This window comes from Pecten maximus, chromosome 19 (assembly GCF_902652985.1).
Source record: "Pecten maximus chromosome 19, xPecMax1.1, whole genome shotgun sequence".
Classification (NCBI taxonomy): Eukaryota; Metazoa; Mollusca; class Bivalvia; order Pectinida; family Pectinidae; genus Pecten; species Pecten maximus.
Genome location: NC_047033.1, coordinates 28,166,219 through 28,186,878, shown reverse-complemented (window position 1 = coordinate 28,186,878; position 20,660 = coordinate 28,166,219). Strand labels below are relative to the sequence as shown.

General features: G+C 35.5%; 1 protein-coding gene across 1 annotated transcript in view; it reads left to right on the top strand.

Moving 5' to 3' along the window:
* The window catches only part of LOC117317924 (kalirin-like), a gene marked incomplete at its 3' end in the record, with an annotated part of 212,002 nt that overhangs the window by 106,111 nt on the left and 85,231 nt on the right, over positions 1-20,660 (top strand). The window contains 3 exon segments of the mRNA XM_033872893.1: positions 9,971-10,211; positions 10,647-10,740; positions 14,493-14,610. Of these exon segments, the coding sequence (XP_033728784.1) occupies positions 9,971-10,211; positions 10,647-10,740; positions 14,493-14,610 (453 nt within the window).

The window sequence follows — 20,660 nt, the reverse complement described above, 5'->3', positions numbered from 1 at the left end:
GAGATAAGAGAAGAATTTGATTTCTTTATTACTGTTGAACATTAAATAATAAGTTTTATAGTAAAGATTTGTTGCTGGTAATCAAATTGCTCCTGCACAGTCTGATATGATAAAGATATAAGCTACTACACAGTTGTATACACACGAATGCTGTGTAGGAGCCTGGAGCCACCCACAGGAACAGGACTGCCTCGGGCTTCTCCTGTAACAGTCTGTAATACAGTCATACCTGGCACGTCTTGTGTCCGGTACACAGATACAGGAACTATACATACCTAGTACTGATACAGGAACTACATTCCTATTAGTATTATAATATCCAGGATGCTAGGGTTTACACTCAGCTTGCCTTATATACTGGAATGTCATCAAATCACCTGTACGCTGAGAGGGTCTTAAACAGAATTTCACTTAAATTCACAGTTTGTCTTCAACAGGTCCCATTTACAGTTTTTCTGGTGTTTATACATTTGAGGAGTCAAAATACTGAAAATCCATTTCTTTCCTGATCTCATCACTTTTTACACTGGATTATCTTGATCCTGAGGTGGCCTTATACTGGAGAATGTGTTAAGTTCATCGTCGGTTTATACCGGATTATCTTGATACCGCGGAAGCCTTATACTGGAAAGTCTGTTAAGTTCATCGTTGGTTTATACCGGATTATCTTGATACTGCGGTGGCCTTATACTGGAAAGTCTGTTAAGTTCATCGTCGGTTTATACCGGATTATCTTTATACTGCCGAGGCCTTATACTGGAAAGTCTGTTAAGTTCATCGTCTGTTTTTACCGGATTATCTTGATACTGCTGAGGCCTTATACTGGAAAATCTATTTAAATTGATCTTTTTTTACACCTGATCCCATTTTACTATTTACAATGAAGCGTTATACTGGAAAGTTTGTTTAAATTCTGTTATACACTGAATCATCTTCACTCTTCTTAACTAGATACAAGATCTCAATTTACTGAATTATTTTATCGTTTGATTCATATGGATTTTTCTGACAAAGACTGGTTTTTTTTATACATTCTATCCAGAATCAGAAATTTTCAAGATGTGTGGTCCTATTTTGTATCTGGAATCTGTAGGATAGTGTGTGTGTGGTTTTGATTGAGAGTTTAATAATCAAGGAGGCAGCATTTCAAGATAGCTCATTTTGTAAATTCTGTTTTTTCCCAATATTATTTCAGTAGATTAAAAACAACCCCAGCCTATTAAAGCTGTCTGTTTCATTGAAATAAGAAATTTTTATAATTTCATAATTCATCAGTTCACTTTTTGAATAAAATACATTTTGTCCTCTGAATAATAAGAAACTGTATTTTTTGTTATTTTTGTGAAAGTGACGAAAAATTCTGTTGAAATTTAATTTGATATTTTAAGATTAGAAATAAAACCATAAATTACAGTATATATATAAATTCTTCTCTTTCTGTATTGTTTTTTTTTTATTTGAAAAAAAGAACACACTCAAAAACATTCATGAAAAATACATGTTAAGAATATGAAGACATTTTCTTGGACAAAATCTTTGCCTGAAATAGATTTGTGTTAACTAAAAACACAATAGGGGGGATTCCATCAAGTCATGAAATAAACTAAGTTGTCAAGGTCGTGTCAGTAAGTTGTCAAGGTTGTGTGTTTTGGCATTGAGGGTTAGCCTTTGTGGTAACAGGTTAGGACCCGGGTTCTATGTTAAAGGAGTAAAAACAAAAATCAGCATTGCAGGAAGTTATGTCTGTTTTGATGTACCAGAGTGACAGGAATTACCCATAAAACAGGAAGTAGAATTATCGTGAGTCGTGTTAGGAAGTAGAATTATCTCTAGTCGTGTAGGAAGTGAAAACAGTGTCTGTATAAACAGCGGGTGGTGGAACTATGGCGTTTCAATACCTTGGAATGATGATGGTGAAATTGGCTCACTGGAAAAACTTTAAACGAAAGAAGGTAAAGGTAGTTTGAACTCATCACAAATATTTAAATGTTTGACAATGTTTAAATGGATAGATAGATTTGTCTTAGATGTATTTTCTTTCATTTAGGAAAAACATTATGCTGGAAATATACAGTGTTTTTTATGCATTTATTTATCTAACAATAAGCCCATGTCTGTAATAAGCCCATGTCTGTAATAAGCTCATACCTGGTAATAAGCCCATGCCTGGTAATAAGCCCATGTCTAGTAATAATGTGTTAAACCTAAACTTTCTGATATAATGACTGTGATTGTGAACTCGAAATCGGGTTATTTGACCTTGAATTTCTATATTCTGACCTTGAAATGTTTTGCCAACCTGAGTACATTAACAAAGATAAACAAAACTTAAAATTCTAAACTTACATATGATATTAACTTCTGAAAACAGTTATATGACTGTAAACTGGTTTACCATGACCATGAACCAAGGTTTTTCCTTTGAATCTGTGTTTTAAACATTTTACTCTGTCCTTGATTTTTGTCTATCTTTTTGACTTGGTATTATGGTTTCTCCCCTACCATTTCAAAGACAAAATAAAAGCATGGAATATAGGCTACCATAGAAAGTCAAATTGTTTAGTGTAAAACTTCAAAATTTCAACAAATTGTTTAGTGTAAAACTTCAAAATTTCAACAAATTGTTTTGTGTGAAACTTAAAATTATCAAAATAATTGGAAGTGTCCCTCTCAGATTTTAAAACTTGACATGTTGTGTGAGAATCTGTATGTTTCAATATATATGTTTGTCCAGGTGATTTTGAACTGAGCCAATCGTAACTTTTCATTAGAGGTGGTGCCGTCTACATCTTTACCCTGCAGGAAGACACTTTACTGCTTATCCAATACACCACCAACTGTCTGAATATTTTGTCTGTATATAAATCTTTTTTTTTGGCAAAGCTGTTTGAACTTGAATGGTTTTAGAGTGAAACACATAAAAGTATTAACAATTATTCAACTCAGAAAAAATTATCTATTAAATGTGTGAGAGTACAAGTATAATCGATAGCATCAGCCTCTCAAGACAAATTTATCGAAGTCTTTTCAGCTCAAGTTTTGATATGATAGAAACATGATGATGTTTTTTATAGTATAATAAAAAAAAATTGAAAATTTCAAAAAACTGAAAACAAAATTAAAATAACAAAACCTACAGTGTAAGTGTTGGAAACTCTATATTAGCATTGATTGTCTATGATTGAATATCATCAAATGAGAGGGAAATACTTTGACAGGGGAGGTAATTCTTAAGTCTATTTACCGACTCCTAGTAAATGAAATCCTAGCTCAAAATTGGAACTCTTCACAATAATAATTAATGCAGTGGTACTTATTACCTTAAGGGAGTGGGGGCTTTAGAGCAAATCAACAAATATTAACTGACAATTTGGCTGACGGGAAATGCAATCATAGCACGGAGCAAACGAAACAATTATATCTTAGTGGAGAACTCAAACCTGCAGCGAATTTTCCTGTAGCTTTGATCTGATTTATATCAAAACTTTTGATTGAATTGATGAAATTTCATTTGAATTATGTTACATTATGATGTAAATGGTTGTTTTAAGTTACATTTTGATTATGTTAGTCAGTGCAAATTGAGAAAATGGTTTTTGGAAATGATTATAAGCCTGGCACATTGACAGACTAGCTAAACAGTGAAGATACCTGGAAGTTTTATAAAAATATAAATAGATATGTATTTAAACCAAATATCCCAAACATATTCCAAAGTTACACGGTTATACATAAGTGTACCATATTTATGGCAAATAACCCCCTGTCCAAAAATGATAAGGGGGCTTATTTGATGATAAATACAGTAAACTATGGGAGGGGGCTTATTTTAGGATAAATACGGTAAACTAGAGGAGGGGGCTTATTTGAGGATAGATATAGTGAAAACTTTTTAGCTAAGGGAGGGGGGGGGCTTATTTGATGATAAATACAGTAAACTAGGGGAGGGGGGGGGGGCTTATTTGATGATAAATACAGTAAACTAGGGCAGGGGGGGGGGGGCTTATTTTAGGATAAATACAGTAAACTAGGGGAGGGGAGGGGAGGCAGGGGGGGGGGGGGGGGGGGGGGCTTATTTGATTATATAAGTACTCACAGCAGGGGAGTGGCTTATTTGAGGAACTACTTTTAAGTGGTAAATATAGATATTTTAGTGATTAACACATTTAAGGCAGTTCTGATCCTGAAGAGCAGTCTCAAAATCAACTTTCAAATTACCTATTTAAACTAACATGATAGGGTTAATTGTATAGAGATGATGAAAAGGCTAAGTTAATCTTTGTCACGAAGGCATGCTGATTTTACAAAAACAAGTTGTTCTTAGGATTTCAAAAGGATATTTGAAGTAAGGATTTCAAAAGGATATTTGAAGTAAGCAAACAATCAATTTCTTATTTCGAAAATGTGTTCAGATTAAAGTGTCCACTTAAAAATGTTCTGGGGTCTTTTTTTAGCTGTAGAGTGTACCACTAGGGTTTGGTATGTAACCGTGGTGAGGGTTTGTCTAAGTGGGATATATCTACAGATATGAATACTCCCCTTCCCACAAACCCTTGTTAAACTCCCGTCCTGCTCAGCTTAATCTCTCACTAATGTAAAACATTTGTAGTTTCATAAAGCATCAAAATCTGAAAAAAGCAGTTAAAAAGTGGAATAGATTTGTAAGCCATCAAACCAGCATTATAAGCTAAGTAATGACATTCGTGGAGATTTGATATTTTAGACTTTATATAATAATGACATTCGTGGAGATTTGATATTTTAGACTTTATATAATAATGACATTACAGAGACTCAATATCTTAGACTTTATATAATAATGACATTCACAGAGATTTGATATTTTAGACTTTATATAATAATGACATTCATGGAGATTTGATATCCTAGACTTTATATAATAATGACATTCATGGAGATTTGATATCCTAGACTTTATATGATAATGACATTCGTGGAGATTTGATATCCTAGACTTTATATAATAATGACATTCATGGAGATTTGATATCCTAGACTTTATATAATAATGACATTCGTGGAGATTTGATATCTTAGACTTTATATAATAACGACATTCGCGGAGATTTGATATCCTAGACTTTATATAATAATGACATTCATGGAGATTTGATATCCTAGACTTTATATAATAATGACATTCGTGGAGATTTGATATCTTAGACTTTATATAATAATGACATTCACGGAGATTTGATATCTTAGACTTTATATAATAATGACATTCATGGAGATTTGATATCCTAGACTTTATATAATAATGACATTCACGGAGATTTGATATTTTAGACTTTATATAATAATGACATTCATGGAGATTTGATATCCTAGACTTTATATAATAATGACATTCGCGGAGATTTGATATCCTAGACTTTATATAATAATGACATTCACAGAGATTTGATATCCTAGACTTTATATAATAATGACATTCGTGGAGATTTGATATCTTAGACTTTATATAATAATGACATTCGTGGAGATTTGATATCTTAGACTTTATATGATAATGACATTCACAGAGATTTGATATTTTAGACTTTATATAATAATGGCATTCATGGAGATTTTATATTTTAGACTTTATATAATAATGACATTCACAGAGACTCAATATCCTAGACTTTATATAATAATGGCATTCATGGAGATTTGATATCTTAGACTTTATATAATAATGACATTCATAGAGATTTGATATCCTAGACTTTATATAATAATGACATTCGCGGAGATTTGATATCCTAGACTTTATATAATAATGACAGTCGTGGAGATTTGATATCCTAGACTTTATATAATAATGACATTCGTGGAGATTTGATATCTTAACTTTATATGATAATGACATTCGTGGAGATTTGATATCCTAGACTTTATATAATAATGACATTCATTGAGATTTGATATCTTAGACTTTATATAATAATGACATTCGTGGAGATTTGATATTTCAGACTTTATGTAATAATGACATTCGCGGAGATTCAATATTTTATTGCCTTTATGTAATCGTGAGTCTGTATAGCAGACCAGACTCTTACTGTAATCAAGATCGTATCATTGCTACACTGAAGTCTATCATAAAATATCATATTATTGTGTAAGAAAAGACATTTATAAACAGTTTACCTGTCTATAAACACCACCTGTATATACAGTTCACCTGTATATAAACACCACCTGTATATACAGTTCACCTGTCTATAAACACCACCTGTATATACAGTTCACCTGTCTATAAAAACCACCTGTATATACAGTTCACCTGTCTATAAACACCACCTGTATATATAGTCCACCTATCTATAAACACCACCTGTATATATGGTTCACCTGTCTATAAACACCACCTGTATATACAGTTCACCTGTCTATAAACATCACCTGTCTATAAACATCACCTGTATATACAGTCCACCTGTCTATAAACACCACCTGTATATACAGTTCACCTCTCTATAAACACCACCTGTATATACAGTTCACCTGTCTATAAACACCAACTGTCTATAAACATCACCTGTATATACAGTTCACCTGTCTATAAACACCACCTGTATATACAGTTCACCTGTCTATAAACACCACCTGTATATACAGTTCACCTCTCTATAAACACCACCTGTATATACAGTTCACTTAGCTTTAAACACCACCTTTATATACAGTTCACCTCTCTATAAACACCACCTGTATATAGAGTTCACCTCTCTATAAACACCACCTGTATATATAGTTCACCTGTCTATAAACACCACCTGTATATAGAGTTCACCTCTCTATAAACACCACCTGTATATACAGTACACCTGTCTAGAAACATTTCACCTGTCTATAAAAACCACCTGTATATACAGTTCACCTGTCTATAAACACCACCTGTATAAACAGTTCACCTGTCTATAAAAGCACCTGTACATAAAGACCACGTGTTGATTACTGTAACTTCTAATAGTTTATGTAGATACATTGAATAGAAGGTGTAATACTCATAGTGGAATATATTTAAGATGTTGAAATCAAATTGATGAGTTTGTGTTTATTTTTACAATTACTGTTTTTTTTGTTGGAAATTATCACCTGTAGTTGTGTCATCACAAGGACAGTTCCTACTAACAGCATGGAGTTTTGTCTGTTGGGGAGAGATGGGGTCTGTGATATATAAGGTTTGGGGTTGGGGAGAGATGAGGTCTGTGATATATAAGGTTTGGTGTTTTGGGAGAGATGAGGTCTGTGATATATAAGGTTTGGTGTTGGGGAGGGATGAGGTCTGTGAGATGTAAGGTTTGGTGTTGGGGAGGGATGAGGTCTGTGAGATGTAAGGTTTGGTGTTGGGGAGGGATGAGGTCTGTGAGATGTAAGGTTTGGTGTTGGGGAGGGATGAGGTCTGTGATATATAAGGTTTGGTGTTAGGGAGAGATGAGGTCTGTGAGATGTAAGGTTTGGTGTAGGGGAGAGATGGGGTCTGTGATATATAAGGTTTGGGGTTGGGGAGAGATGGGGTCTGTGATATATAAGGTTTGGGGTTTTGGGAGAGATGGGGTCTGTGATATATAAGGTTTGGTGTTGGGGAGAGATGGGGTCTGTGAGATATAAGGTTTGGTGTAGGGGAGAGATGAGGTCTGTGATATATAAGGTTTGGTGTTGGGGAGAGATGAGGTCTGTGAGATGTAAGGTTTGGTGTAGGGGAGAGATGGGGTCTGTGATATATAAGGTTTGGTGTAGGGGAGAGATGGGGTCTGTGATATATAAGGTTTGGTGTAGGGGAGAGATGGGGTCTGTGATATATAAGGTTTGGTGTAGAGGAGAGATGAGGTCTGTGATATATAAGGTTTGGTGTTGGGGAGAGATGAGGTCTGTGAGATATAAGGTTTGGTGTTGGGGAGAGATGAGGTCTGTGATATATAAGGTTTGGTGTTGGGGAGAGATGAGGTCTGTGAGATGTAAGGTTTGGTGTTGGGGAGAGATGGGGTCTGTGATATATAAGGTTTGGTGTAAGGGAGGGATGAGGTCTGTGATATATAAGGTTTGGTGTTGGGGAGAGATGAGGTCTGTGATATATAAGGTTTGGGGTTGGGGAGAGATGAGGTCTGTGATATATAAGGTTTGGTGTAGGGGAGAGATGGGGTCTGTGAGATATAAGGTTTGGGGTTGGGGAGAGATGGGGTCTGTGATATATAAGGTTTGGGGTTGGGGAGAGATGGGGTCTGTGATATATAAGGTTTGGGGTTTTGGGAGAGATGGGGTCTGTGAGATATAAGGTTTGGTGTAGGGGAGAGATGAGGTCTGTGATATATAAGTTTTGGTGTTGGGGAGAGATGAGGTCTGTGAGATGTAAGGTTTGGTGTTTTGGGAGGGATGAGGTCTGTGAGATATAAGGTTTGGTGTTGGGGAGAGATGAGGTCTGTGAGATGTAAGGTTTGGTGTTTTGGGAGGGATGAGGGATAAGGTCTTTAAGACATTAGGCTGTTGAGGGGTGTTTGGGGTTGGCACAGAGTCTAATAAGACCTACCATTTGTAAGAGAAAAGAAAAATTACTGTTAAATTGGCAAGGTAAACGAGTGCTAACTATTCGTCCTGTGTTGGAAATTCTGTAGCTAGCCAAGAAATCTTTCACATCAAAAACATTTTTTCTTAAATCTTAATTTATTTTCTGCACCAAAACTATTCAGTCTTTTGTAGGCAGCTGTTTCATCATGTTTTTGTTAAGTTAATTAGAATTGCTTATGATTCTGTTCCTCACAATCCAAAGAAATGCATATCTCTGTACAAACTTTCTCTATCAGGAATACTCCCCTGTTTACCTTTACAAACTTTCTCTGTCAAACACTCGAGCCCCAGTTTACCTGTACAAACTTCCTGTCAGAAACACTCCCCAGTTTACCTGTACAAACTTTCTCTGTCAGAAATACTCCCCGGTTTACCTGTACAAACTTTCTCTGTCAGAAACACTCCCCAGTTTACCTGTACAAACTTTCTCTGTCAGAAACACTCCCCAGTTTACCTGTACAAACTTCCTGTCAGAAACACTCCCCAGTTTTTCTTTACAAACTTTCTCTGTCAGAAACACTCCCCGGTTTACCTGTACAAACTTTCTCTGTCAGAAACACTCCCCGGTTTACCTGTACAGACTTTCTCTGTCAGAAACACTCCCCAGTTTACCTGTACAAACTTTCTCTGTCAGAAACACTCCCCAGTTTACTTGTACAAACTGGGGATGGGAATTAGAGTTTTATTTTCTCTGTTACCCATGAGGGTAGGATTTCTCTGTTACCCATGTGGGTAGAATTTCTCTGTTACCCATGAGGGCAGTATTTCTCTGTTACCCATGAGGGTAGTATTTCTCTGTTACCAATGAGGGTAGTATTTCTCTGTTACCCATGTGGGTAGGATTTCTCTGTTACCCATGTGGGTAGAATTTCTCTGTTACCCATGTGGGTAGTATTTCTCTGTTACCCATGAGGGTAGGATTTCTCTGCATGTTACCCATGTGGGTAGGATTTCTCTGTTACCCATGAGGGTAGTATTTCTCTGTTACCCATGAGGGTAGGATTTCTCTGTTACCCATGAGGGTAGGATTTCTCTGTTACCCAGGAGGATAGGATTTTCTGTTACCCTTGAGGATAGGATTTCTCTGTTACCCTTGTGGGTAGGAATTCTCTGTTACCCATGAGGGTAAGATTTCTGTGTTACCCTTGAGGGTAGGAATTCTCTGTCACCCATTACGATAGGATTTCTCAGCAGTACTGATATAGAGTTGTGTTTATGTTAGTAGTTATAAATTTGTATGTTTTATTTATGAAGATTCGGGAGAGCTTATTTGTAAATGAATTTGGTAAGTTTTCAAATTCACGATTCTATAAAATCTAAAAAAAAGAGTTTGTCAACAGGAACTGATTTGCGGATAAGTACATTACATATATTCAACATTTCTGTGTTACAGGGCGACATCAGTATTGTAATCGAGGATTATGCTGCAGCGAACAACTCGGAACTGACGATCCAACGAGGACAGCAAGTGGAGATCCTGGACCCTACTCCAGGGGAACCCAACTGGTGCCTGGTTAAGTCCCTAACTCCCCCCGGGGACGGGGAACCCTGTCAGGGGCTGGTACCCTTGTCCACTCTCAAACCCCTACCAGTGGTACGGGGGCCGGGATCAAGGAGCAGTATGGATCTCGAAGGTCAGTTTTGTAAAGAGTAGGATCAGTATTATTTCAAGCTTTCGTAGATTTCTGTTCAACCAAATGGGGACCAATGAAGTCATAAAACAGTTTGAAAAAAAGATGTACCAGGGCGTTTTCTGAGGGTTTTTTGGGGTCGTTAATAGGCCCCATTCCCAATTCGAATTTTTTCGTATTTAAGCCAAATTCCCAAATTTGCAGTTTACTCTAGAAAAACTCTTACCCATTTCACCAGTTTTCTTCCCAAAATAAGACCAAAAGGCCCTTTCCCAAACCAGTTAGAAAAAAAGCCCTGTGTACATCTAGTTCATATCTAAAACTAGAGTAAAAAATAGGTCCATCTTCCAAAGAAAGAGTTGGTAAGCATTGAACTTATTGTTGAGGTGTACATATGAAATGTGTATATATATTTTGTTTAATTTCTCCTCCTTGTAGAGACACTAGGAATGTCTGGAGATGCTAGTCCCAACTCCTCAATGGTTGCTCTTAATGCAGCTTCACCAATGAGCAAACGAAAACCTAGTTTCAGGTAAGCTTATATTTCCATTCTGATTGGCTGAGTAATGGTTTTCATGACATCACAAGATCTTATCCAGATTCTGATTGGCTGATAAGTCATTGCTAATCATTTATATCTGATTGGATCAGATGATGCCATTGGAAACTATCACCTTAATTTTGATTGGATCATGTAACCATCACCTTAAGTTTGATTGGATCATGTAACCATCACCTTAATTTTGATTGGATCATGTAACCATCACACCTCTTTACCTGGTATCTGATTGGACGAGACTGCCTCAGAAATGCTTTCCAGCTGTAATACTGTCTATGAGAACTTTCTTAGCCACTATGAAGTGGAATGTTTGACAGCATATGAATTCTCCTTCATCAGAAATGCTTTCCAGCTGTAATACTGTCTATGAGAACTTTCTTAGCCACTATGAAGTGGAATGTTTGACAGCATATGAATTCTCCTTCATCAGAAATGCTTTCCAGCTGTAATACTGTCTATGAGAACTTTCTTAGCCACTATGAAGTGGAATGTTTGACAGCATATGAATTCTCCTTCATCAGAAATGCTTTCCAGCTGTAATACTGTCTATGAGAACTTTCTTAGCCACTATGAAGTGGAATGTTTGACAGCATATGAATTCTCCTTCATCAGAAATGCTTTCCAGCTGTAATACTGTCTATGAGAACTTTCTTAGCCACTATGAAGTGGAATGTTTGACAGCATATGAATTCTCCTTCATCAGAAATGCTTTCCAGCTGTAATACTGTCTATGAGAACTTTCTTAGCCACTATGAAGTGGAATGTTTGACAGCATATGAATTCTCCTTCATCAGAAATGCTTTCCAGCTACTTATTCTTAATCTTGATCATGATTGGCCGAAAAAAACACAATAATTTTTCCTTTGTTTTTTCTGATTTTTTAAAAATAGTTTGAAGATTTTTTTAGCTGTATGTACATAATACATTTACTGTTAAATTTTTCCATGCATACAAACACTCACTCCATTCCTTATCATTAGCTAGAATTCAACACTATATTAATGATAATATTATATTAATGATCTGTAGTGTAACTGCTAAATAACTGTGACATGTTCTTCTTTAAGAAAGGAAGAAAGATTAATTAAATGAAAAGTAGAATAGAATCAGTGAAGAGAATGAGCTAGTTAAATAGTGAAGGGTACACAAGGATATGACTTAGCTGAATAATTTCAGGGGATTTCATTGACTGAAATTATATCTCAAATTCTGGTAGAAATTCATTTTCTTTTCATCGAATGTCAAACTTTCTGTTCTACATTGGCAGCTTGAAGACCTTATCAAGGTCCTGCCTCCCCAGCACTTTCTTCAGATTTACTTTGGAGAAATCTGTCATGTATAGAAATATTTGTTGTGTTTACAGAGCCAAGTAAAACAGGAGAGGTACACACATTAGATGTTATCCTTGTAAAAGGTCTTGGTGTTTATAGTTTTGATAGAGATTCACTATTTATAGAACAGTGACATGATGCTATAACACTTTGAGCTGAAGTATTCTTAAAATATTCCTGATGTTTAAGATTGATATCATACAGGATTATATGTTGTGTACGGAACCAGACATGTATGAATGACACTTGGGCACTTATGTTTAGACACATTTCTCTTACAATAATATACAACTATGAACCTTGTATATTGATAAATTTCAAACTGTACATGATGTGAAATGGGAATCTTTCGATATATATTTATATACTTCTGAACCTATAAATAGGGCAGAAAAAGACATGGGGGAATATCTCTTTGTCTATATATAGACCAGGAATAAGGGAATATCTCTTTGTCTATATATAGACCTGAGGAATAAACAGGTTGGGGGGTGGAGGAGGGGGTCTTTGTCTATAAATAGACCAGTAATAGACATTGGGGTATCTCTATCTATAAATAGATCAGGAGTTGACATGGAGGTCTCTTATCATACTTGCCAACTTTCCCGATTTAGTCGGGAATTTCCCGATTCCAGACACCCTGCCCCGTCTCCCGATCGTATAGATAAAACATAGTGTATTCTCCCGATTTTGGAGAATATGTCTTGATAACCCCGTATGGAGCCCCTATTCATCTTGTTAGATTCACTTAGGCCTATGACAGGTAACGCTTGCTGGCTGGTGAAAGGCATATGTGTGGGGCATTGGTCAGTTAACTGACCTCAGACCTGCTCACAGACCGTAACGAAATTCTGACACTTCACTGGCTGCAAGGGTGTCAATACCCCGATAAATAAACAATTAATTAAAACCAATTAAGCTGAGGACGCGTGGTGAAGGTTTTGTAGCAGGTCAGTCATGGTTGATTAAACGCTTGTAAATGGCTTCGTATACTGCCTTTGATGTCAAGCGCATAAACGACCTCTACTTGACAGTATATCTCGGATGGAAAAAGTGAAAACAACACTGGCAATGTTATCAACGGAGTATCAAATTTGACAGATTACTTTTTGAAATGTTAACTACATTTAAACATTGGCTGATCTTAAGATAATTAGCACAAGGAAATAAATTCACAATAACGACCATATAGACCGAAGGCCTGGTTGCCGGTAGGTAACGTCGTTTCAATCACCGTAGCATCAGCATACTTCGTGTCATTTGGCAGAGACTTATTTTGGCAGAAACTTTCCCAATTCACATTTTGAAAGACAGAAACATGTCCACAAATACTCACTTTCTTAAACTAAATAATACTGTCATGTTAAAACTTTGAATTTAAGTATCAGTCCCCACCTACAAAGTACTGAGTTGTAAGCCTAAGCTTATATAGTGATTACAACTGCTGGTACAGCCCTTTTTATTTTATTTTTTGTATTATTGTCTTTGTTGTAATCCAAAGGAAACATTTGAAATTTCATTCAGATATTATATTGTACTCTAGATATTTATCGTGACAGTTTAGGTATTTTCTTTTGAAGTTTACTGCTGGAGAGAAAGCTTGATAGAAAGTGATATCATTGTGATAATTTGCATTTAATTGACTGACATCTATCTTACCACATAATTTTCATAACATATCTAAGTAAATACTTTTATTTAGAGTGAACAGTGAGTTAAATCATTTCCATAAATAATTAAAAATGATGTAATTTTGCAGTTTTTTTTTTTTTTTTTTTGTAACTTGTTGCTTATATAATTATCTTTCCAAACTTGAATAAAAAAGATCATTGGCCAAGCTTGAAATAAGTTTTTTCCCCCTTTTTTTCAGCGAGGGAAGGAAGCTTAAGTGTTCATGCAAGGAATTTATTTTCCAATAGCAAATTATCTCCCCTTAGTTTTTGTTTGCTAAATGTGTCGCGCGTGAAATGTGTTTTCCGGTCAAAAAAATGTCGCTCACGCACTTTCTCCCCCATGAGAATTTTAAAAAGTTGGCAAGTATGTCTTATCTATAAATAGACCAGAAATAGTCACTGCGGTATCTTCATCAGCAAAACGTATTGGATAATGATATGTAAAAATGTAATGATACAAAATGTAATGTGTGATATTTTTGACACTCACAGCTGTTCTAGAAAAGTAAGACATAATTGGACTGGACCCCAGCTCTGACCCTGTTCCTAAAGACATAATGACTTGATAGTGGAAACTGTCCTACTTTGAAGATGACTTGCACAGATTTTGAAAATCAATAATAATAAAAAAAAAAAAAAAAATTGCAGAAACTGCCTTCAGCCTGAATCAATATATTGTTACAGATTTGAGTATTAAATTTAATTTTTTTTTCTCTTTAAGAAAATGGCTGACAACACCAGTGCGTAAACTGAGTCAGCCCAAGATGGAAAAACAGACAACCACCATATTGGAATCGCACACCACAGTGCCACCTGATGGCAGAATGATGCGACTCAAGGTAGGTCACTCTCTTTGTATTATGTTTTGTGTTTGTCTGTGTTTTATTAAAACGGTAGATGGTGAAATTGCCTTTCATTTCATTCTAATTATCTTTATATATGAATAATGGTTGTTAGGTCTTATCTCCAAAGTTAAATACAATAAGTGTTTATATATATTATGTATATCTTGTAACTATAATGGTTACAGGTATGTACTTGTCAATGTAGAATTACTAAACATCTATAGTTCTAGCTTAAATTTTTCGAAGATCAACTATTTTTGTATTCATTTTGATTCTTTTGACAGAATAATTAAATTTTCTTCCAAATTTAATAAACGGATAAAAAAAAACATTTGACCACCTACTGTTATATGTAACTTGACAGGTTGACATAAATATTTGACTAGAAACATAGCTAAACTTAATGATTTTTGGAAATATTTTCAAAATGCCAAATTTTGTTGTGTAATCTTTACAAAATGAAATGAAACCAAATGTATAAGAAATGAAAAAATAAAAAACACAACTTCTTTTGCAATAGATTTCAATTGCTTTATATTGAGAATTTAATCAATTACAAGCAGTAATTATTTCCATACGTAATACTATAAGTATTCATTGTGATACCTGTTGAGTTCTGAGGTTACTTTAATGTTAAAAGAGTTTGCTGGTAAAAAAAATAAATAGAATTGGTTAAAATTGTTGGATGATAATTTATTTGGTGATTATAAAAGCTTTATTCCAGTCGTATATTTCTTGACAAAGGTAGGTTTCGGTATTTTGTGAAGAACAATTGCTGTTATGAAGCAACAGAGAGTGACCCCTGGTTGCTGAGGTAACTGATTACTAAGGTAAGTGATTCTCCATCATACAGGTGGACAATGCAGAGAAAAACCACTACAATAAATAATATCTTACTTTAACACTCCTTTCTTGTTGCCAACCTCAATCCCATCTAATACTTCACTCCTTTCCAACCTCAATCCCACCTTCTCTATTCCAACCTCAATCCCACATGCCCCTTTCCAACCTCAATCCCACCTCTCCTTTCCAACCTCAATCCCACCTCTCCTTTCCAACCTCAATCCCACCTCTCATTTCCAACCTCAATCCCACCTCTCCTTTCCAACCTCAATCCCATCCCCTTTGTATCTTTCAACTCTCCTTCCCACTTTCTCCCTACCAACCTCATTTCCATCCTTCTCACTTTCTCCCTACCAACCTCATTCCCATCCTTCTCACTGTCTTCCTACCAACCTCATTCCCATCCTTCTCACTGTCTCCATACCAACCTCATTCCCACTCTCTTTTTATTCAGCTTCCTCATCCTACTACATTCCCATCTTGTCTTACTCAATCGACCATCAATTCATACCTCCCATTTGTGGTGCCTCTACTAGTCTGTAAGGATGGTAGAGTTATCTCCCCTTTGTTCTCTGCCAGTAACTTCTATCAATATATGTATGACATGGTGTAAACAGGTAAATCAGGAATGGCTGGAGATATCCTTACAGATGATGCTGTTTTCCCTCTTTACTGTCCATCACACAACCAAAGGGACATAACTCTGTCTGACCAAACATTGTATTACAGTGACTTATTGTTTCTGAGTCTTTGTTTTATAGAACAATGAGACCTTGTCTTTAGTTGAATACTGATTAGTAATCAAATGTTTATTACTGCCTAATTCTTAAGTCTACTTTCATTAAATTTCATTTACATTTTGAGAATTCTTTTAGAGGAACTTTAATCTGAATTAAGACTTCCTGATCCTGGAGGGACGTATTGGTGAGCTCTGAGGGCCCATAGTAATCATATCTCCTCAGATCTCCCTCAGTATTTAATCAACATCTGACAAGTAATTACCAATTAGACTTACAATGTACTGACCCATATGGAGAAAAAAATGGATGCTGATTCTGAAAGATGATCATCATTTTCAAAAATAAAATAAAGAATTTCTATGTTCAGATTTAAGTGAAACCTGAGTTTACTGACACTGTATGGGACTGAGTCAATGTGTCAGATATGACAGTGTGTCGGTTTAGACAGTGTGTCAGTTTAGACAGTGTGTCAGTTTAGACAGCGTGTCAGTTTAGACAATGTTTCAGTTAAGACAGTATGTCAGTTTAGACAGTGTGTCAGTTTAGACAGTGTCGACATTGAAAGTGTGACCTGTTGCTGTGCTTTTATTGGACCGAGTTGATGTGTCAGATATGACAGTGTGTGGGGTTAGTCAGTGTCTGTATTTATTGGACCGAGCCGATGCGTCAGATATGACAGTGTGTCGGTTAAGTCAGTGTCGGCAAAGAAAATGTGACCTGTTGGTGTGCGGGTAGATATGGTCGGATGTTAGAGGTTGTCTTTACAGTGGTCGGTAAAGTCAGGTTTCACTGTACTGAAACTATGTAATAATGAATTAGATTTTATTTCAAGTTTTATTTTTGTTGTTGAAATTGCAGAAATATGTAATGCTGGAAATCAGAATTACAAAAAGTACATAATTATCTCTGTAAACATATTTAGTTTTGAGATAACAAAAACAGAAAATTTGTTATCATCTCCAGAATTTTACAAATATTTAAAATTGGTATAAAAAAAATCATAAAAACAATTGCAACAGTGTATATTTGTAACAAGAATCAGAAAACTTGTTTCCTATTTCAAGAATTTACAAAAAATTTTATTCAGATGGAATATGGGCAAAAGTTGAATCTTCTAAACATCTCTGTAATTTGAATATACAAAACATTGAATTTCTAATTTGAAGCAAATGATGCGTAATGTTTCATTGGTTTTGAATGTATTCTGTTGCCAGCAAAACAGGAAATAGTCGGTACAATTTATGGAAATTTCAAACATCTAAAAATAAAATGATGGAGTCATCTGTCTGTCTGCATCTTACTGTTGTGTAAAACTTTCATCTTTGTATTTATGGTTAGAGATTCTCTGGGTTCTTGACAACAAACATTTCCTGTAGTCGTTTTTATTGGTTTTCATTCTGCTTAATAATAATGTATGATTGGTTCTCAATTACGTCTGGCTTTTTTTTCTGTAGCTATCCTATAAATATTTTTTATGACTACTCTCAGGTAATTATCTGTTAAGGTTGAGAATGGGTAGTTGAACTTCAGTGGATGTACTTCAAACCTCGTCGGAGAGTGTCTGTATTAGAGGGAAATTTGGAGATTTGGAATCTGCCTGAAATATATATCTGTGAGAAAAATATAAAAGTTAAAAATACAGTTTAAAACATTTCCCATGATGTTTCTCTCAAGATGCCATTATTATAGATTTATCTGTAAAATAAAAATTTAACTATCTCTTAAAATGAAAAATATATCTCTAAAAATGAAAAATATATCTCTTAAAATGAAAAATATATCTCTAATACGGTTGTGATAGAGATGTTTGATATAAGATGGTAAATAGACTGAGTAATCTAATAAAAGATTAAAGATTGCATTCTAGATCATTTGAATTTCTTAAACCTATATTCTGTTTGTTTTTATTTTTTAAAAACAAAGGATTCAAAGAAAAGAATTAAAATACTTTTATAGTAAATGATAATTTAGAGTTTTGTATACTGTTCTATATCACAACAATATAGCCATCTGATCAAAAGTGGTCCACCAATTATTCTCTCTAGTTATTGACCTTTTAACAACAAGATAACGACTTCTCAACTCTCTGGAGCAATGCAGTCGGAGCTGCCATTTTGGCAATAACAGCTTAAACACATCATTGCTTGTACTCCCCAACCACATACTCATTTACAGCTGAATTGACAGGAACACAACAGAGTGAAGTATCTTGTTCAAGGATACGACACAGTGCCCGTGCGGAGATTTGAACTGGCAGCCCTTCAGTCACATGTCCCTGTGTCACAACTAGATCATCCTGTCTCTAATCAGAACAGTTTCCATTTCATGATTTTTAGATTTTTTTAGCCCACCATCATCAGATGGTGGGCTATTCAAATCGCCCTGCGTCCGTGGTCCGTCGTCCGTCCGTCCCTCCGTCCGTCCGTAAACAATTCTTGTTATCGCTAATCCTCAGAAACACTGAAGGGATCTTTCTCAAATTTCATATGTAGGTTCCCCTTGGTGCCTAGTTATGCATATTGCATTTTGAGACCAATCGGAAAACAACATGGCCGACAGGCAGCCATCTTGGATTTTGACAATTGAAGTTCGTTATCGCTATTTCTGAGAAAGTACAGAAGGGATCTTTCTCAAATTTCATATGTAGGTTCCCCTTGGTGCCTAGTTATGCATATTGCATTTTGAGACCAATCGGTAAGCAACATGGCCGACAGGCAGCCATCTTGGATTTTGACAATTGAAGTTTGTTATCGCTATTTCTGAGAAAGTACTGAAGGGATCTTTCTCAAATTTCATATGTAGGTTCCCCTTGCTGCCTAGTTATGCATATTGCATTTTGAGACCAATCGGAAAACAACATGGCCGCCAGGCAGCCATCTTGGATTTTGACAATTGAAGTTTGTTATCGCTAATCCTCAGAAAGTACTGAAGGGATCTTTCTCAAATTTCGTATGTAGGTTCCCCTTGGTGCCTAGTTATGCATATTGCATTTTGAGACCAATCGGAAAACAATATGGCCGACAGGCAGCCATCTTGGATTTTGACAATTGAAGTTTGTTATCGCTATTTCTGAGAAAGTACTGAAGGGATCTTTCTTAAATTTTACATGTAGGTTCCCCTTGGTGCCTAGTTATGCATATTGCATTTTGAGACCAATCGGAAAACAACATGGCCGACAGGCAGCCATCTTGGATTTTGACAATTGAAGTTTGTTATCGCTATTTCTCAGAAAGTACTGAAGGGATCTTTCTCAAATTTCACATGTAGGTTCCCCTTGGTGCCTAGTTATGCATATTGCATTTTGAGACCAATCGGAAAACAACATGGCCGACAGGCAGCCATCTTGGATATTGATAATTGAAGTTTGTTATCGCTATTTCTCAGAAAGTAATGAAGGGATCTTTCCCAAATTTTATATGTAGGTTCCCCTCGGGGACATTTTGAGACCAATCAGAAAACAACATGGCCGACAGGCAGCCATCTTGGATTTTGACAATTGAAGTTTGTTATCGCTATTTCTGAGAAAGTACTGAAGGGATCATTCTCAAATTTCATATGTAGGTTCCCCTTGCTGCCTAGTTATGCATATTGCATTTGAGACCAATCGGAAAACAACATGGTCGACAGGCAGCCATCTTGGATTTTGACAATTGAAGTTTGTTATCGCTATTTCTCAGAAAGCACTGAAGGGATCTTTCTCAAATTTCATATGTAGGTTTTCTTGGTGCCTAGTTATGCATATTGGGACCAATCCGAAAACAACATGGCCGACAGACAGCCATTATCGCTAAATCTTAAATTCTATATATAATAGGTTCCCCTGGTTTGAAAAGTACTAGCTATAGAGGGCTGTTTCTGAATTTACACAGATTAGTAAGTCTTAGAGGAAGGGAAAAGTAGAGAAAAGATCAATCTGACATGGAACCTATAAAGATCATTTAATGGTGGGCGCCAAGATCCCTCTGGGATCTCTTGTTTTCTTTTTGCATTTCATAAAATTTCAATTTAAAATAAATTTCTAGAAAAAAAATGTTAACAATGTTTTAGAAATGAAGGAAGCATGTAGATAAGAAAAATTAATTTTTTGACTCACATCTAGATAAGAACAATACAGTTTGAAGACTGGGAGTATTTTATGTGTAGAAATAAGATGATTTATGTGATGAGGTTTTGAAGGAAATGATAAAAATAAATTAGGCCAGTAAACTTTATCAGAAAATATTTTGATTGTAATGCATTTTGATGTGTTAGGATTCTGAAGAAAGTGATAAGTGAAGATAATTTTATCCATAACGTCATATCAGCTGTTGGATATTACTCCATCTTTCTAATTATATATGTCTTGTGGTTTCTGAATTTTATCAGATAGCTGCCCTGTTCTGATTATTAGAGTAGCCAAGTAACTTAATTTTTATTAACATCCAATATGTCTGCTTTAAAGCTGTAATTCGTAAAATATGC